Below are 17,076 nucleotides of genomic sequence, written 5' to 3'. Positions count from 1 at the left end.
ACTCCAATTGCCTCACCCTGCATCCCTGTTCAGCATGGAATAAGCCAGAGCAGTCGGTGTCCCTATTCCTTATTGGCAATCTGGGTAACCCCTTCAGAGGATGGCGTGATAAGAATAGGAGGTAGGAACTGGCTAGGCAGTTAGGGTAAAAAAGACCCCAAAGAAATGTAGCCAGTTGCTTGGGTAAAAGTCAATATGTCCTTTGGCCTGTTAGCAACATACTCTGTTCCATGGCCAAAAATGTCAAAAGTATTTGGGAACTTGTATCTAATCCATAAAAGACTTTAGGGTTACCTCTTCAGAGGGGGTACTGTTGGAGGGGAGGGAGTGGGCATGGATTTGATCAAAACACCTTATATGCATGTATGAAATTCTCAATAAAGTTTTTGTAAAAAATAAAAAGAAAAAGAAATAAAATGAGTGTTCCATTCTTGTTACACTAAAATGAGCTATCTATTTCTTTCAATTTTTGGTTAGTGAAACATGAAATACATACTTTTAGTGGTGACATTCATGCATGCAAATTTGACATGCTAGAGAGAATTTCAGAATCCAACAGTCTGTGAGAACCACTTTATGGTAGCAAAGTGTATTCAGCAAGAAATCATTCATTATTTCTTTCAAAAGGCCTCTCTGGGGGCCTGTAAGATGGCTCAGTACATGAAGATCCTTGTTGCCAAACCTGATGACCTAAGTTCAATTCTCAGAACCTACACTGTGGAAGGACAAAATTAACTCCTGCAGGTTGTCTTCTTACCCCCACATGAGAGCCCTGACATAAACCCACTCATGTACATACATGCAATAAATAAATCAACAAATAAGTAAATGCAAACATGCACGCATAATTTCAAAAATTTAAATTAAAAAGACAACTCTATACATGTAAGTACAGACATTTCCAATCTGATACAATTGATTTCAAACCATATAATAATATTAATGAATGAGTTTGGAGAATGGCTTTGGGGTCCAATGTGATATTCTAATACCTCTAGGAAGACTGCTGACAGTATCCTTAAGATGTGCAATATTGAGCAGGATTTGAAGATGGAAATAGACCTAAATATTCACATATGCTATTCTGCTGAGGGTATGCTCTTGGGCCTAAACAAACAGCCCACAAACTTACTATCAAAGCTATAATTTTCAACAGAAGACATAGCACCTATACTCTCAAGAGGAGTATATTTCATACGGTTTTACAGAGTGTCATTACATGATCCTCTATACCATCTCTTCCTTCTTAGGTTACCTACATCTATTTTTACAACTTGTGTTGATTTATTTTATAAATAGCCTTACAACACAATCACAAATGTGATTGACATTAAATATTTTTTCCTTAGCTTAATATTTATTATTAACTCATTACAAGTAAAATCTTGCCATTAGAAATGAATCCAAATATTTAAGAAAGACATGTCATAAGCCCTGGCTTCAGTTTCCCAGTCTATTGGAAATTTTTAAATCACCATTCACCCAAAAATCTGCTGCCTTCTTCACTAATACATTTCATAAGAATTTTCTGTGAGCTTTTGTCCAAGACACCTAAACCCCCTCCCTGCATGCTAACATGTTGTCCTCTTTTCCCTTATTCTACAGTAATAGGGAATTTCAATACTTACCTGTTGAGTGTATAAATAAAATGATGATCATCACATGAGACAAGAAGTTCTGGTGTGTACTTCCCAAGGTATCTCTTATTTCATATGAATTTTTTACCAGGTACAAACTGTGGAAGATGATTTGGAAACAGATTTCTACAAGGATTTAATTTCTCTTGGAAAGAACAAAAATGACGTTTCTGGTTCGTCGAATGCAAAGAAAAATTCTTGGAGTGTGCCATTGTTTTATTCTTCAAAGAAAAGTGAAAGCTTGAAGCATAACTCGGCCATCAAAGAAGCCATTCAGTCCTCCCACAAAAAGGTAATGAAAATGGTTTTAGTCCCAGTCTTTTATTCCCCTTGAAAATTAACATCAGCTGAAACAATTGAACAACAAGAAGCTAAAAGCGTCAATATCTTACCAGGTATCTAACAGGTGCCTGAATAGATTTTTTTTTCTTTTGTTAAACCCCACTTTAAAACACACAGAAGTAGTATATGATGTTTCCTTTCTAAGTATTTGACTGCATTAATTTTGTTTGCTTTATTTTCAATTTCCATGCCATGGCATTGTAGATGTGTTTCTTTTTATAAATTTTTAAGGCTTATTTTTATTTTTATTTGCATGTATGTGTGTGTACACCATGTATGTGCAGGTCTCCATGAAAGCCAGAAGAGGGCGTCAGATCCCCTGGAACTGGAGTTATGGACAGTTGTAAGCCACCAGGTGTAAGTGCTGGGAACTAGGGTTAGATTCTCTGGAAGAAAAACAAGTGCTCTTAACTGCTGAGTCATCTCTCCTGTCCCAATGTGTTTCTTAAAAAAAAAAAAAAAAGTATCACATGTATTTGTTGTGTGTACATGCATGTGCCTGTGCACACATGCCACAGTGTGCCTGTGGAGGGAAGAGAATATTTTGAGAGCTGTTTCTCTCCTACCTTTTAGGTCTTGGGATCAAACTCAGGCTGTGAGGCTTGACAAGTGCCTTGGTCTGAGCAGTCTCCCTGTCCATAAATATGTTTCTTATAGATCACAAATAACAGAACTTATTCTTTTATGCAATTTGTTTCAGACCTTCACTAGAGAAGTTCAGGCAACTTACACTTAGTGCACTCACTGAAACACTGGACTGTATTCTTTTCCACGGTTCATTTTCTAAATTCACTATTATTGAATACAGAATATTCTTATTTCCTAACTGGCTATTCATGACCCACACTTTAATCTCTTAACTTGTCTTTTGGGTCATTCTGGAAGTTCTATTATACTTTTAAGTTCTGAGTGTAGTTACTTTTCTCTAGTTAATAAGCATAGTTAAAGCTACATTTTTCCTTTGCTGTTGTTTAGTTTGTTTTGTTATACTTTGCTTTATTTTATTTTGTTTTTTATATCAGGATAAATATGTTTTATTGGTGTACACTCTTTGTACATAATGTTGGGTTTCATATGGAACTTTTCATTCAAGCATATCATTTATTTTCACCATACTCACCCTCCTCCCATTCCCTCCCTCTCCACCCTCTCCTGTTTGCCCCTCACATTAATCTTTCCCACAGTCTCCTTTCTGCTTTTATTTTATAAATATAGATATTATTTTTGTGTATATGGTTTATATGTGTAGTTTATGTAAGATAAACAGATTTATCTAAAGAATTAATTTGTTTAGTCTTTATTCAAATGGAGATGGGCTCATTCTTAAGTATAAAAAATGTGCATGTGCTAATTCCTCAAGAGCTTGGAGTGTTCTCATTCTGCACCACATGTTCTTACTCTGTGGGCCTGGATGGCCTGGAACTCACTATGTAGACCAGGCTGACCTTGAACTCAGAGAGATCCATCTTCCCCAGCCTCCAGAATGCTGAGATTAAGATATGTGCTAGCACACCCACCCAGCAGTATTTTTCTTAATTTATCATAAGAAATACATCTATATCTCCCCCAAAGACATTTTACTTACCTATTGCCCATGTACCGTTCCTATTATTTTAGTGAGAACACATTTACTTCCCCATTTCTAGGTTTCCAACACCATAATTTTAGTGAGACAGCCAAAAGCCTTTGTGTTCCAGGCCATGCGTAGGGATTGTTTTATATTTGCTTTACTTTATATATGTATTAATGCATGCTTTAGTTCAACAGTTCTCTAAGATTTCTCACATAATATCACAACGTCTGTAGTTCATGTGTGTATTTTTCTTGTGCGTCTGTATCACCATTTCCTTTCTTCTCAACTTCCTTTTCTTGCAATATCCCATTCAGTAGCCATTTTTTAGAATTTTCCCCAGATAAGCTACATGCAAGCTATAGTCCCTAAATCATTGTAATCTAGAATGACTTGCCTTTTGCCTAAACATTGAGGGTTTTTTTTCAATCCTGCTGTACCACATTTCTCATCTTCTGATAATTGTTAGATGCTATTCCACTGCCTTCTAGTTTCCATTTATTGCATAAAAAATCATAAGTGAAGATAAGCTTTTTACAAGGAAAATATTTGATTTGCCTTTGTATTTATAGCATCTAGTGAAAGGTGTAAAGCTTAGCATGTGCTCTGAATTGAGGTGATCCTGTTAATCATCTGACTTTCCTTTTTTTTCCATGTATTTTTTATTGAATTTTTGTGCATCTGACCTTTCTTCAAGCATGCCTAGTCTATCTTTTAGTTGGACACTTAAGGCAGAGATCATTTTACTACGTATATCAAGAAAAATCATCCTTGACCTGGTACTTTTTCTAAAATTTGGAAAATGGGGATGCCTCAGAGAATAGGAGCTGAGATCTCAATCACTTAATAGAAGATAAGGTGTCAATCACTTGGTTCTCAGATGCCTTTCTCCTCTGCAAAGAGATAGAGAGGGAGACAGAGCAAAGAGGATTTGGTGCAGGATGGCATGTGGCATACATTCAAAATTTTATTTGGTGGAAAATGACAGTTATCGGCGGGCCTATCTTCCTTCAACAGGTTTTTATTGAAAGGCATTTTCTTCCTGAGGCTAGTTTATTTTTCACTGAGAACATGTCATAGCTAATGGAATGCAACATGTTTCCCTTTAAAGATTTTTTTGAGAACAGTTTTCATAATCTAATACCTATTAGGCAGAGAAGGACATTCTTATAGCTCTAAACAGACTCAGCTCTTTCTAACCACTAATCTCTTCTATTGCTTCTTTGATGAATTTGAGGGTTAGAATCAAGATAAGCTTTTAATGTTATTTCTCTCTATCTGAAATCATACTTTTTACATTTAGAATTTAAGGTATGCCTAACTTTTGATTGTTTTTCCTTTTATCATGCCACAAGTTTGCAGAACTTTTTTTAATGTATAAGGGAATGTACTAGTCAATTTTTCTTCATACCCTCCTTTTTCTCCTATTCTTTGCATGTTTTGTCTCTTACATATGCTTTCCAGCTTTTCAATAGTTAAAAGCTCCAAGAATCAAACTCAGGTGATTACAATTGCATGTCTAGTGCCCTCACAGCTGACTCATCTCCCTGGCCCAACTTTCAGTGATCTCATAGTGATAAATGCCAGAGTTGGGCACTGAGCTCAGTCTGATTTTTGTCCACTGTTCTTCTCTGTAACAGTATCCCTCATGCTATTAGACAGTCAGTATCTAATTTTTCATAATTTCAACAAGATTATGGAAAATATAATTCTGGTTATATAAACATATGAAAATTAAAGTAAAGTAAGTTCCTTTAAGAACACATATTGCTGCTTCAGTTTATAATGGGCAATGCATGGGTCATATATATCTCCCAAACTTGCTAAGATATATTTGTAAGACAAGTTAATATCAGTATTACTAGGAAATGAAAATGTATGGACACACGGACACACACACACACACACACACACACACACACACCCTTCTTTTTATCTACTGATTCAGATTATCTAGGCATCTGGTCTTTGATAAAAATCCCCCATTCACCCTGATACAGCCTCCATAGCTACACATAATTGCCTAAAATTACAGCTAAAGAAGGGAAGGAAATGGAGCTATTGAGGAGATGTACAAAAGATGTAGGCATCAGCCATATCTTTAAGAAAAACTCAGAAAATTGATTATAAATATTTTAAACATTTATATTATCTAGAGAAGAGATAGGCTTTAAATGGATTGTAGTTTTTATTTTATAATTTTATTGAGTTTTTGCAAATTTCATACAATATACTTTGATAATAGTTAGATCCCCTCCCCTATCTGTACGTCTCCTTAGTACCACCTGATTTCATATACTTTCTCAGGTAGGGTTGGGGATTCTTACCCACTTCCCCATATCTATGCTGGGATATTGTCTGATTGGAGCTTATGTGGGACTTGTGTATGTTGTCATCATTGCTGTGAGTTCATGTGAGTAACTGATCAGCTGTCTGGAAGATTCTATTTCCTTGTGGTCATCCACACCTCTGGCTCTTATAGTCTTTCCAGCCTCTTTTTCACAATGATCCCTGAGCCTTGGAAGACATACATTTGATAGAGGTGTTATATTCGGGAATAAACAGTCTGTACCCTCTTTATATCACTGAATTCTACCTCACCTTCCAGAAAGCCTACTCCCTAGAACATATAAAAGCCCTTATCTTTAGATAAGCAGTAATATGTTGATCTTAATAGTCTTCCCCAAAGTAGAAACATTATGAAACTGATATTATTCAACCATTTTGCCATTCAAATTTGTCACTCTCATATGCTTCCTCCCAATGTCATGATGAATACAGACTGCGGCATAGACCTGATTAAAATAAGGAAACTTTTGCCTACATTGAAAATGCTGTTGAGGCCTTTACCAGTGTGGAAGTACTGAGAGTGACACGTCACAACCTTGCTGATTAGACCAAGCCCTTCTGTTGAGTTTTACTTTTTTTTTTTTTTTTTCAATCCGAGATTTGACTAGTCATTTATTGGGCAAAAATTCTCGTCCAAAGAAAATATAATCAATTTTGAAAGATTTGGTGATTTTTCTCATTTACTTTACAAAACCAAAACTATGCAATATGATTCAAATAGAGAAAGATCTCACAATTAAGTAGATTACCTATTAATCGTAACCTACTGTAATATAACTTGCTATTCTAAACTGATTGGTTTCAGCCCTCATGCTGTCATGAGTAGTCTATGATGCTTCTGCTTCTACTGAGTTCAGCTGTCAAAGTTGAACATATATTCCCCATGATTTAGTGTGTAAAGAAAACTAGAAATTTTAACAGTGATTACAGACACTCAGGGACAGGTGTTTCTTATCAAAATCAGAAAATCATTCCAAATTTAGGGGATATCTGACACAATTCAAGTGTTAAAGTTTAAAAATAGAATTAATGGGCTCGTTCTAAAATGTAGACTTCACAAAAGCACTCTTTCTGCCTTGTTCACATCTATAACCAGTGTACCTGAGATCGCTCAACAAAATTTGACTTGAATGCAAGGTGGGAAGGAAAGAGAGGAAAAGGGGGAAAGAGGGAAGGAAGAGAATGAATGATTGTTCTCGTGATCCTTGCAATATTTATGGTTTTACATTGGCAGTTATTTGATGTGAAGATGGTTCTTTAATAATTAACAGTTACAATAAAATCCTTTTGCTAAGCATGGAAATTGCTCTGTTGCCATTTCTCATATACCACAATTTGCTAAAATGGAGAGTTCAGATAAAATATACAATTTTTATACACAGTATGCATGAATATGCTCATAAACCTACTTGAGAACCTAAAGGAATGAAACTTTAGCATAGTATCTATCAATCATCTAATCTCAAAGTAACCTTCATAGAATAATGAAGCAAGCAGATGCATTTGCAAAGAAATGACAATTAAAAAATACCTTCACATTTCAGCATATGACTGGAAGAGAGAAAATATAAAGATATTTGCCTAATTTCATCACTTAGTAATTGAAAATTGTGGTGTTCTTTGGTATGTCATTTGGTACACATTTTCTTCTGATAGTGAGCAATTGAAGTCTAGAGAAATTAAATGCTTCTTTCTGGTTAGTGACGAAACTGTAACTTTAATAACTCTCATGAAACTTCCAGGTAAATCTTTATGTAATCTTCATGTGCGTGCATGCGTGCGTGTGTGTGTGTGTGTGTGTGTGTGTGTGTGTGTGTGTGTGGTGTTATTTGCATTAGGAATTCGCTTTTTCAATGTATATTTTATTGAATTTCTGTGCATTTCATACAAAACATCTTAATCATCTTTATACACCCTTAATCATTCATTCCCCCGTATAACCCCTCTACTGGATTTCATGCCTTTTCTCATGTATGTTAAGACCTATTGAGTCAAGTTCGTGTATCCAGACATCCCTTAGTGCAAGTTCATCTACTGGGGTCTAGTCAGCCTATCTAGAGCCTCTCCCTTAAAGAATATCAGCTCTCCCTCACCCAGGAGTAATTAACTGTCAATAGTTCCTTGGGTGTGGTTGGAGTCTGCTGCCCATTTCCCCAGTTCTGTGCTGAGTATTTGTCTGACTGAGCTTGCATGGGTCTTGTGCATGCTGGCACCATTGCTGTAAGTTCATATGAGCAAGTTCCCAGAGACCTGGAAAACTGTGTTTCTGCATTAGGAATTTTAAATTAAAAAAATCAGTGCAGTCCTGCGTGCATAGTGGCACACACCTTTAATCCCAGCAAAGGTAGGTCAATCTTTGTAAGACTGAGGTCAGCCTCGTCCACATAGAGTTTCAGGCCAGCTGGGGCTTCAGGAAGACCTCGTCTCAGAAAGACAAGAAAAAACAACAAAAAAACAAAACAAACAAACAAACAAAAAAAAAACCTCAGTGATATTGGCAATCAAAAAGACTGACCACTGATCTCCCATTGCAGAGAATATCTGCCTCAGTCATGCAATGTACGTTATTGAGACAATCCGTTTAGCACTTTGAACAGCTCGGGAAAAGATATTAGAATGTAATGAAAACTACAGCTTTGTATGAGAGTACATGCGCTAGCTAAAATTGCTTTCATTCTGTTGTGGGAATGTGGCTAATGAGAAGTTAATGGCATTTAAAGGATGGATATCTCAAGTTTTCATTACCTCTAACTGTCCCCTTTTTCTTTTCTTTTTTTCTTTTCTTATGCTTGTTTCCCCTTTCTCTTAGGATTCTAGTTTTATTAGGATTCATAAAGTGGTAAAAGTGTTAAACTTCACAATGAAAGCAACGGATCTGCAACTTTCCGATGTCTTTCTGAAAGCTCTCAACCAACTGCCTTTAGAATACAACTCTGCTTTGTACAGCCGAATATTCGATGACTTCGGAACTCACTACTTCACCTCGGGCTCCCTGGGGGGCGTGTATGACCTTCTCTACCAATTCAGCCATGAAGAGCTACAGAACTCAGGTGTGTGAATTGTTTTGACTTTTTTTCAGATCTCACTTTTTCAACAGGCTGATGATAGCATGGAATTCATCTTTTCCTCCGACTCTGCCATTTTAATTACACTTCTTTGACTTTATTTAAATCTGTTTTATTGCTAAAATGAAATGAAGAAAAATCAGAAGCAAACACATTGAAATAAATAAAATAAAAACAGAAAAATAAAAAGAAGAAGAAATAAGTATGATTAACCTCTGTGACCTAAAGTTAGTAGTGGTCACTTAAGAAGTGGGACCTTGCCAGCACAGGAATAATAAAAGTTGTACTGGAACTTTTAAATAATTCACTTATTATATTTTATACTAGATAACTTATATCACAGCAATTTATAGCAAATTTGATAGCAATCATTTTCTTTTAATGATTTCTAAATAAAGATCAAGGGTGTAAAATGAAAGAATAATTACAGATTTGACAAGAGAGTACATTAATGTGGACCAAATATGCATAACTGGTAAAACTTGAAACCGAGTGCAAAGTTCTTTCATTTTAGGAAATATTACAATGCTATGTCTTAAGGAACAGTGTGTATTTTTTGTCAATACATAAAAATCACAGTAAACACCATTGTGGTCTCTTCAGTATTATCTGAAATTTGCAATACTAATTATATAAACACACACACACACACACATTATCTTTTGATAACTGTTCATTTCGTTAGCTTATGTGAATTTGTGCATGTATTTGTTTTCAGGCACTTATGTGAAATGACACAGAATCCTTCTGAAGATCCATCATGTGTCTCTAGATGAAAAATTGGGAAATAATGGTACTCAAAACCATACTCATAAATTCCCCCTAAAAGTAAAATATTAATCATCATTAGCTTTTATTCAGAAAGAACTAGAAATTCATTTTAAAACACAGTAACAGACCATCCCAAGGATCAGTAGTTTCAGTTCTGTGTTCTTACATCTCATCATAGGAAATATTAATGTGCAAGTTTTTCAAAATCTTGAGATCTCTCCTGAACTACTTCTTTAAAAAAAGAATCAAATAAACACCATTCATAATTTTCAGTAAGAAGGCCTTTAAAAACTTTGATCTGACATATTTGCTAAAATCCAAAAGATTTACATCATGATGGGCTGCCAATACTGCTTGCCCATGTCTCATTTCATCCCTCATTTCTGATGAGGCAAAGCTTGTGTGATATAGCTGATGTCTTGTACCCTTGCAAATGGCATCAGTGTTGGCCCTGAGAAAATGTGGTTGAGAGAAACCTCTGACCTTGACTTGGTTCTATCTGCACACTGCAGCTATATCTCAGACAATGGTCCCCCACTTGATAAACATGCTCATCATGCATTCAGAGCAAACTTCTTAATGCTTAGCGATTAGGTCAAAGCACTTTCTGAATTAGTAATCAACCACCCAAGATTTCAGTAGTTGAAGCCCTCTAACCAAAATGAATGACAGGCTCTGTTTTCCTGCTAAAACACTCTTAGATGTCATCTCTTTCTCTACAAACAGAGGTAGAGATTGACAAGCAGATATACATAGTGAAGGAAAGAAATGCTGATAAGTTACAGGAAGCTAGAAATTGATACTACACATATCTCTGTACACATATGCACTACATATACACAGAGCCATCCTATGCATACACCCACTATATTCCTATATTTAGTACATATGTGCATACTATATTTATATATTTAGTACATATGCGTATATTTCATATATTAAATAACATTATATTTAATATTCTTATAATCTGAATATTATTATGATCAGCAAAGAAATTCTGAATCACAGTAATATTGCTGTGTGATTTCAATTATGGTAAAAAAAAAAAAAAGCACATCTAGAACAAATCCTAATGCAATGGAATTCTCCACTGGGTGGATTTTCTTGCTTTGTGTGCATTCTAAATGAATATATGTATTCTGACCTCTTTTTCTGTCTTTTCATTTCTTCTCTATTTATCTAGAAATAAGATTAAAACTAGACTATAGATTTAGCATTTTCTTAGGCCTTATTCAAAAACAATTATACCTCTTGTCATTCATTTTGAAAAAAAAAACTTGAATGTTTCATAGGGCTTCTTCTCCCTCCAGAAGAATAAAATTAAATTAAATTGCTTTTTGCTCACATCCCTTGAGTGTTTTTATTCGGTGTCCGAGAGGTGTGTTAAAATCTTGACTCAAATTTGATGTTAGTTCAGTGTACAAGGTGAAAGGAATTTTAGAAATACAGTGAAAACATTAAGAAATTGAGACATCATAATAAGCAAGATGGTAATTTTGAAATCTTTTTGTGGGGACGTTATCTTCTGCTCTGAATTTAAGGTAAAAAAAAATTTCATTCCACTATTTCTCAGCATAGTGTTTTGACTGGTGCTGTCAACTTGGTCAGTCAAAAGAGGCTGAAGATGTTATGGAAGTACTGATCCCTTTGCCACAGCAGAGGGATAGTCAGGTATCTCAGCATCAGGTAGATCCTCAGCATCAGGCAGTTAACGTGGATAAAGGCCAAGTCGCAGTTGGCAGGACACACCGCACATGGGGAAGAAAAGGCATGAACAGAAAATCAATAGTGAAGTCTTGAAATAGATTTATCCTTTCGATTTTAATGATTCATACACCGCTCTCAAATAAATGAAATTAAGTCTGTTAAATAAAACATGTATTATAGTGTCACATAAAATTTAATTTTTATTTATAAATTCCAAAAAGGGAATGAAGAGAAACAGAATTGTGCACCATAGACACATTAAAATCCTAGCATTACCTCCAATTTCAATTTTGAAAACAATGTTACCATAGATACATATTTATTCTACAAAACTGAAATACCCATCTTTTTTGTTACAGTTAAAAATGCAAAGGATGCCAGGCATGGTGGCACACACCTGTAGTCCCAGCACTTGGGAGGCAGAGGCAGGAGGATCTTTGTGTGTTCAAGGCCAGCCTGGTCTACATAGTGAGTTCCAGGATAGCTGGGGCTACAGGGAAATTTAAAAAAAAAAAAAAAAAAAAAAAAAAAAAAAAGCAAAGGAAGCATGAAGGCTTCAAACCAATGGTTGATTTCTCCTAATAGCTCTGGCCACTTTTGAAGCCTCCTGTTTCTCTACCTTGAATTCTCATCAGTGCATTCTCAGGAGGATGTGTTTGTATTTCATTTCCTAGGTTTAACAGAAGAAGAAACCAAAAATTGTGTCCGGTATGAAACAAAGAAACGTTTTCTTTTTTTTAAGAAAACAAAAGTGGAGCACCGGTGCACGACTAACAAGCTGTCTGAAAAATATGAAGGTAACAGTGCTCTCTCATGCAGCCTGTCCAGGGTGTGCTATGGCTGCCTGTAATATAACCATATTGCACATGACTGTGCTATTTTTAACTTTTCCTTTAATTTATTTATCTGCCTCAGAACTCCATGTGTGGCAAAGGGAAGGTATAAATAAAATACCATCAGTACTACTTAAAAAGTAGAAATGACTAAGGCATTTTTTGTCGTATTCTTAAGCTGATCAATACATTGAACAATTCATTGACTTTTCCCATGGATAGAACTCAGTATCAGATATTACAAAGTAAACCTGACTATAAACCAGGCATTGCCATCAAGGAACTTACGAACTAAGGATATATAGGTAAACAACTATTAAATATAGAACTGTAATCAGAATATGGGTACTCATGCCGCCAGTCACCACAAAGGCAAATGAGCAGAAACAGGAAGTGAATCTTTAATCTTTGCTTTTTTCAGAGCCTGTGGTCAGAGAAGGCAGCAGATTAATGTGTTTTAAAAGCTGGCTTGCATTCCATCTCCAGCCAGCCAACTTTGTAGTGATGAGGGAATGGGATGGGGGGGGGATAACTACAAAGGCAGTCAACCACACCAGAGCGCAGTCCTGCCCCCGTGGTCAGGTGGTAACCCACTCTTCTGAGACGTGGAGGATGGCTGTTGGTATCATTTCTTGCACACTTCCCTCATTCTCTGAAGGTCTGGGCTCAGGCACTTCTTGAAACACTGTGCTGAGTGTTTGCTGTTGTCCTCCTTGGGCTTCTCCGAGTGCAACTGGACTGGAGGTAGGACACGGAGTTTAACTCAGAACAAATCAGTCATCAACAATGTGCTATTGATAGAAAGTGCATGCAGATTCCTTTTTACAAAATTCCATTTTACAAATGTGCAGAATATGAAAGTGCCCCGTCTCTCCCTCCTTCCCTAATTAATTCCCACTTCAGCGGTAACACATATTTAGAAGAATTGTGTCACATGAAGGATGCCATCCTGACACAATGCACCTGGTTGATTGTCAGCACAGTTTCTTACCGGTAAGGGAATTCCTGGCACATAGTTGTGTGCATGGGAATACATATGTAACAGCAAGCAGTTATGATTTGTTGTAAAATTTTTTGAAATACACCTGTATCTGAAATAAATAACATAAATAGAATACAAATAGAAATCAAGGTTAGGAGGCATTGTGTTAGTGTCAGGTGCCATATATAAAGAACCATCTTTCCACAAACTCTTGGCTTCAGTTGCTTTGGGAGGAACTGGCACACGTAACTCCCTTTTCATTGTTGGGTTTGAGACCCAGGCTGGGCTCTGCCTCCTTATCCCTCTGTTTCAACTTACCAAGTGCTGGGATTTCAGACAAGTGCTTCTGTGCAGAGTCTGACTTTATTTTGATTCTGGCAACTTCTCCCTTTGTCTCTGAACAATTTTCTCTGAAGTCATCACTGATTAATCATCTGATGGTTTGACCTTGATTGTCCCTCATTGTCTGAGTGAGACCTGTCCTAGTTAGTCTGATCTGATTCCATGTTGCAGTCTCCAAACTATATTCATGACATAATACAACAAAGATTACCTGTTCACATATTGTTAAACTATAAAGTTTTTGCTTATTGTAAGTCTTAGACCGACTTTATTGCTACTGGAAAGACTCTTTTTTAACATTTGTTTTTATTAAATTTTGTTGTAGTTCATAAAGAATATCTCAAACAATCTGAATCATCTTTATAGCCTGGTTCCACAAGAACCCTCCTATAGAGACCCTCCCCACTGGAACCCATATACTCTGTTCTGGGTGTTAAGACCCACTGTGTCAAGTCAGTGTCCCAAGATATTCCCCAGTGCAAGGCTATCCACTTGCAGTCTAGTCAGATCCCTCTCATCTATCTATCCAAACACCTATCAATTTGCTTTTTTTTCTAACAGAGCATAGGGTGGAGGGTTATTGACAGAGGAGTAGGTGTCCCCCATTTATGGTTGTACTGCAAAGTCCATACTCAAATACAGATTCTGTGACTTCCTGACACCTGCAAAAAAATGATGAGAGAGGTGCATCCTGTCATTCTCAGCTTATATATCCTTAGCCCGTCCCTACATGCAGCTAAGGTTAACTGATTGGGTGGGAGAGGTAACTGACTACCCCCTCGACTCCTTGATGAGCATGGGAAGGAGGTGTGACTATCGCTTGCCAACATAGTGGTCAGAGGACACTTCTAGTTAACACTCCACCCCTTTCTCCTGCTCTTACATTCTGGAAAGGCTCCTTTACATATTATTTTTCCTTGTCTCACAAGTGTCTGAGAGTTACATAATCCTACATTCTAGCAAAAGCTTCCAATGACCTTGGACAGTGGACTGTCTTGTATAAGAAAGAAGTCAGAGGGAGAGAAAATAAAGCCAAAAACTTTATATGTTAACCCTGTAACTGAGTTTGGGATGCAAAAGGAATTTCCTCTCTTGCATACCTGGGGAGAATGCAAACAAATACTCTTTTTTTTCCAGAGAGTCATAGGCATAGTCAAACCAGTTTACCAGAGCATACCCAAAGGGGCTATCACCAGCAATGAAGGCTGGACCACTCATTCTAACAGTCATAGATAGCTGTGAAATAGATCAGACAGAACAGAACAGAAAGTTACCCTCAAACAAGAGGCCTTAACCCAGAAAGGAGACCAAAACAAAACTGAGATCATTTTCAAACCAGAGGCCAAACAAGTTGTAACCCATGGAACCAAACCAAAACATTCAGCAGTTCTAAATATGAGAGTGACTGAGAGTGCTTGGGAACAGAAAGAGGACCAGTCCCAAGTGAGATCACTTGGCAACCCTCGCTGCCTTATCCTCTCCCCCGCCCCTTTCCTCTCTCTTCTCCTCTCTCTCTCTCTCTCTCCCTCATCTCTTTTCCCCTTATCTCTGACAAGATATTGCTGTGTAGCCCAAGCTGGCCTTGAAATCTTCCTGCCTCAACTTCCTTCCTGAGTATTGGGATGTTAAGTGTGTACCACCATGCCTGGATTTTCTGTCCATCTTTTTATTTTTGTGGGCACATCTTCCCTACAGTATTTCCAATCTGGGCTATCACAAATGCTTTCAGACTGGTCTCTTGCTACTAGTCTTATCTTCTTCCAGTCTGTCCTATGGATTTCTGTGAAAAAAATCTGTATAAGAGAGGCTGGAGAGTTGGTTCAGAGATTAAGAGCTATGACTGCTCTTGCAGAGGACCTGGTTTCAATTCCCAGTGTCCACATGGAGGCTGACAACTGACTGTAACTCTAGCTCCAGGAGATCCAATGCCCTCTTCTGACCTCTGCAGGCATTGCAAGACACAGGTGTATTTACACACATGCAGGCAATACACTCATACACATAAAATAAAAATAATAAGTAAAATATTTCTTAAAAATAAATCTATGCCAGGTTTGGTGGCACATGCCTTTAATCCCAGCAGGAAGATCTTTGTGAGTTTAAGGTCAACCTGGTCTAGATAGCAAGTTCCAGGCTATCTGGGACTACTGGGAGTCCCTGTCTCAAAAAGACAAATAAATAATAAACAAACAAATACAAAAATAAATAAATAAATAAATAGGAATTTACATAACAAATCTTATTCACGAAAGCCTCTGCTTTAAGTATGTCATGGCTCCACCTGGACTTATGGATAAAATTCTTCCTCTTTTTCTGAAGAGCTAAACTTTTCCATCATCTATCAAGTCATGTTCTCACCTGTGACTGTATATAAAATTCTTATCCCCTTACTTTACCTGCCTGACTGATTGCTATTCATCCTCCTCAGAAATAAAAGAAGCAGTATCATAGTAGTTCACAAACTTCAAATTTACACTCTCATGAGAAAGAGAGATGAGAAACAAACATTTTTGTTATACTAATTAATGGATTATTTTTAATATAGTATTGGAGCATATTGGTGGTATATACGTTGGTGTGGGTTTGAATATGTGTATGTGATGTGTGGTATTGTGTATGTGGAGGTGTGTTTTGTGGTGTGTGTGTGTGTGTGTGCATATATATGTGGTATGTGTTTATGTATGGGTATGTATGTGTGTGTGGTGTGTGTGTACTGGGTGTATGTATGTGATGTGTGTATATGTGTGTGGTGTGTAGTATATTTCTATATGTTTATGTATATGTGTGTAGGTCTGTAGTATATGATTGTAAGCATGTTGCATGTGGTTTATGATATATGTGTGTGCAGTATGTGTACATGTGGTATGTGCATGTGTGTGGTATGTGTAGTGTGTGCATAATTCATGTTTATGTGTATGTATATATGTGTGGTATGTATGTATATGTGTGGGAGTAAAAGGGAGATGGGGTGGAAATGACTAAAATTCACCATGTAAGTGTATGAAAGTGGCAAACAATTGTTAAATGGAAGAAAAACTGCACTAATTCATATGCTCAAAGAGAAGATTTTTAATTTATTTGTTTATTTATTTATTTTATGTGTATGAGTGTTATGCCTGCATGTATATAAGTGCACCTATATGGTACAATGCCCACAAAGGTCAGAAGAGGGTGTCTGATACCCTGGGACTGGAGTTATGGATGACTGTTAGCCACCATGTGGATGATTGTTAGCCACCATGTGGGTGCTGGGATTCTAACCCAGGTCTTCTGCTCTTAACCACCGAACTGTCTCTCCAGACCCAAAGAGGATTTTTTTATTTCCAAAATGGAATTCAATATATCTCTCAACTGTTCATTTCTTCTAAACAGTAGAAAATATAAAATTACCTATATACTATAAACCAATCATTCTGGGTTTTAACTTTTTTAATATTTTATTTATTATTCACATTTTTATTGATTTTTTGTGTAT

General features: G+C 36.6%; 1 protein-coding gene across 1 annotated transcript in view; it reads left to right on the top strand.

Annotated features, from left to right (window-relative positions):
* C6 (complement C6) overlaps nt 1-17,076 on the top strand; it is a 93,559-nt gene that overhangs the window by 38,011 nt on the left and 38,472 nt on the right. The window contains exons 6-8 of the mRNA XM_008842126.2: nt 1,729-1,929; nt 8,708-8,948; nt 12,119-12,241. Coding sequence (XP_008840348.1) covers nt 1,729-1,929; nt 8,708-8,948; nt 12,119-12,241 — 565 coding nt within the window. The remainder of the gene's footprint in view (nt 1-1,728; nt 1,930-8,707; nt 8,949-12,118; nt 12,242-17,076) is intronic.

The sequence above is a fragment of the Nannospalax galili genome, unplaced genomic scaffold (assembly GCF_000622305.1).
Source record: "Nannospalax galili isolate Female #2095 unplaced genomic scaffold, S.galili_v1.0 scaffold139, whole genome shotgun sequence".
Taxonomy (NCBI): Eukaryota; Metazoa; Chordata; class Mammalia; order Rodentia; family Spalacidae; genus Nannospalax; species Nannospalax galili.
Note: the sequence above shows the minus strand (reverse complement) of the source record. Positions and strands in the feature narration are given on the sequence as shown.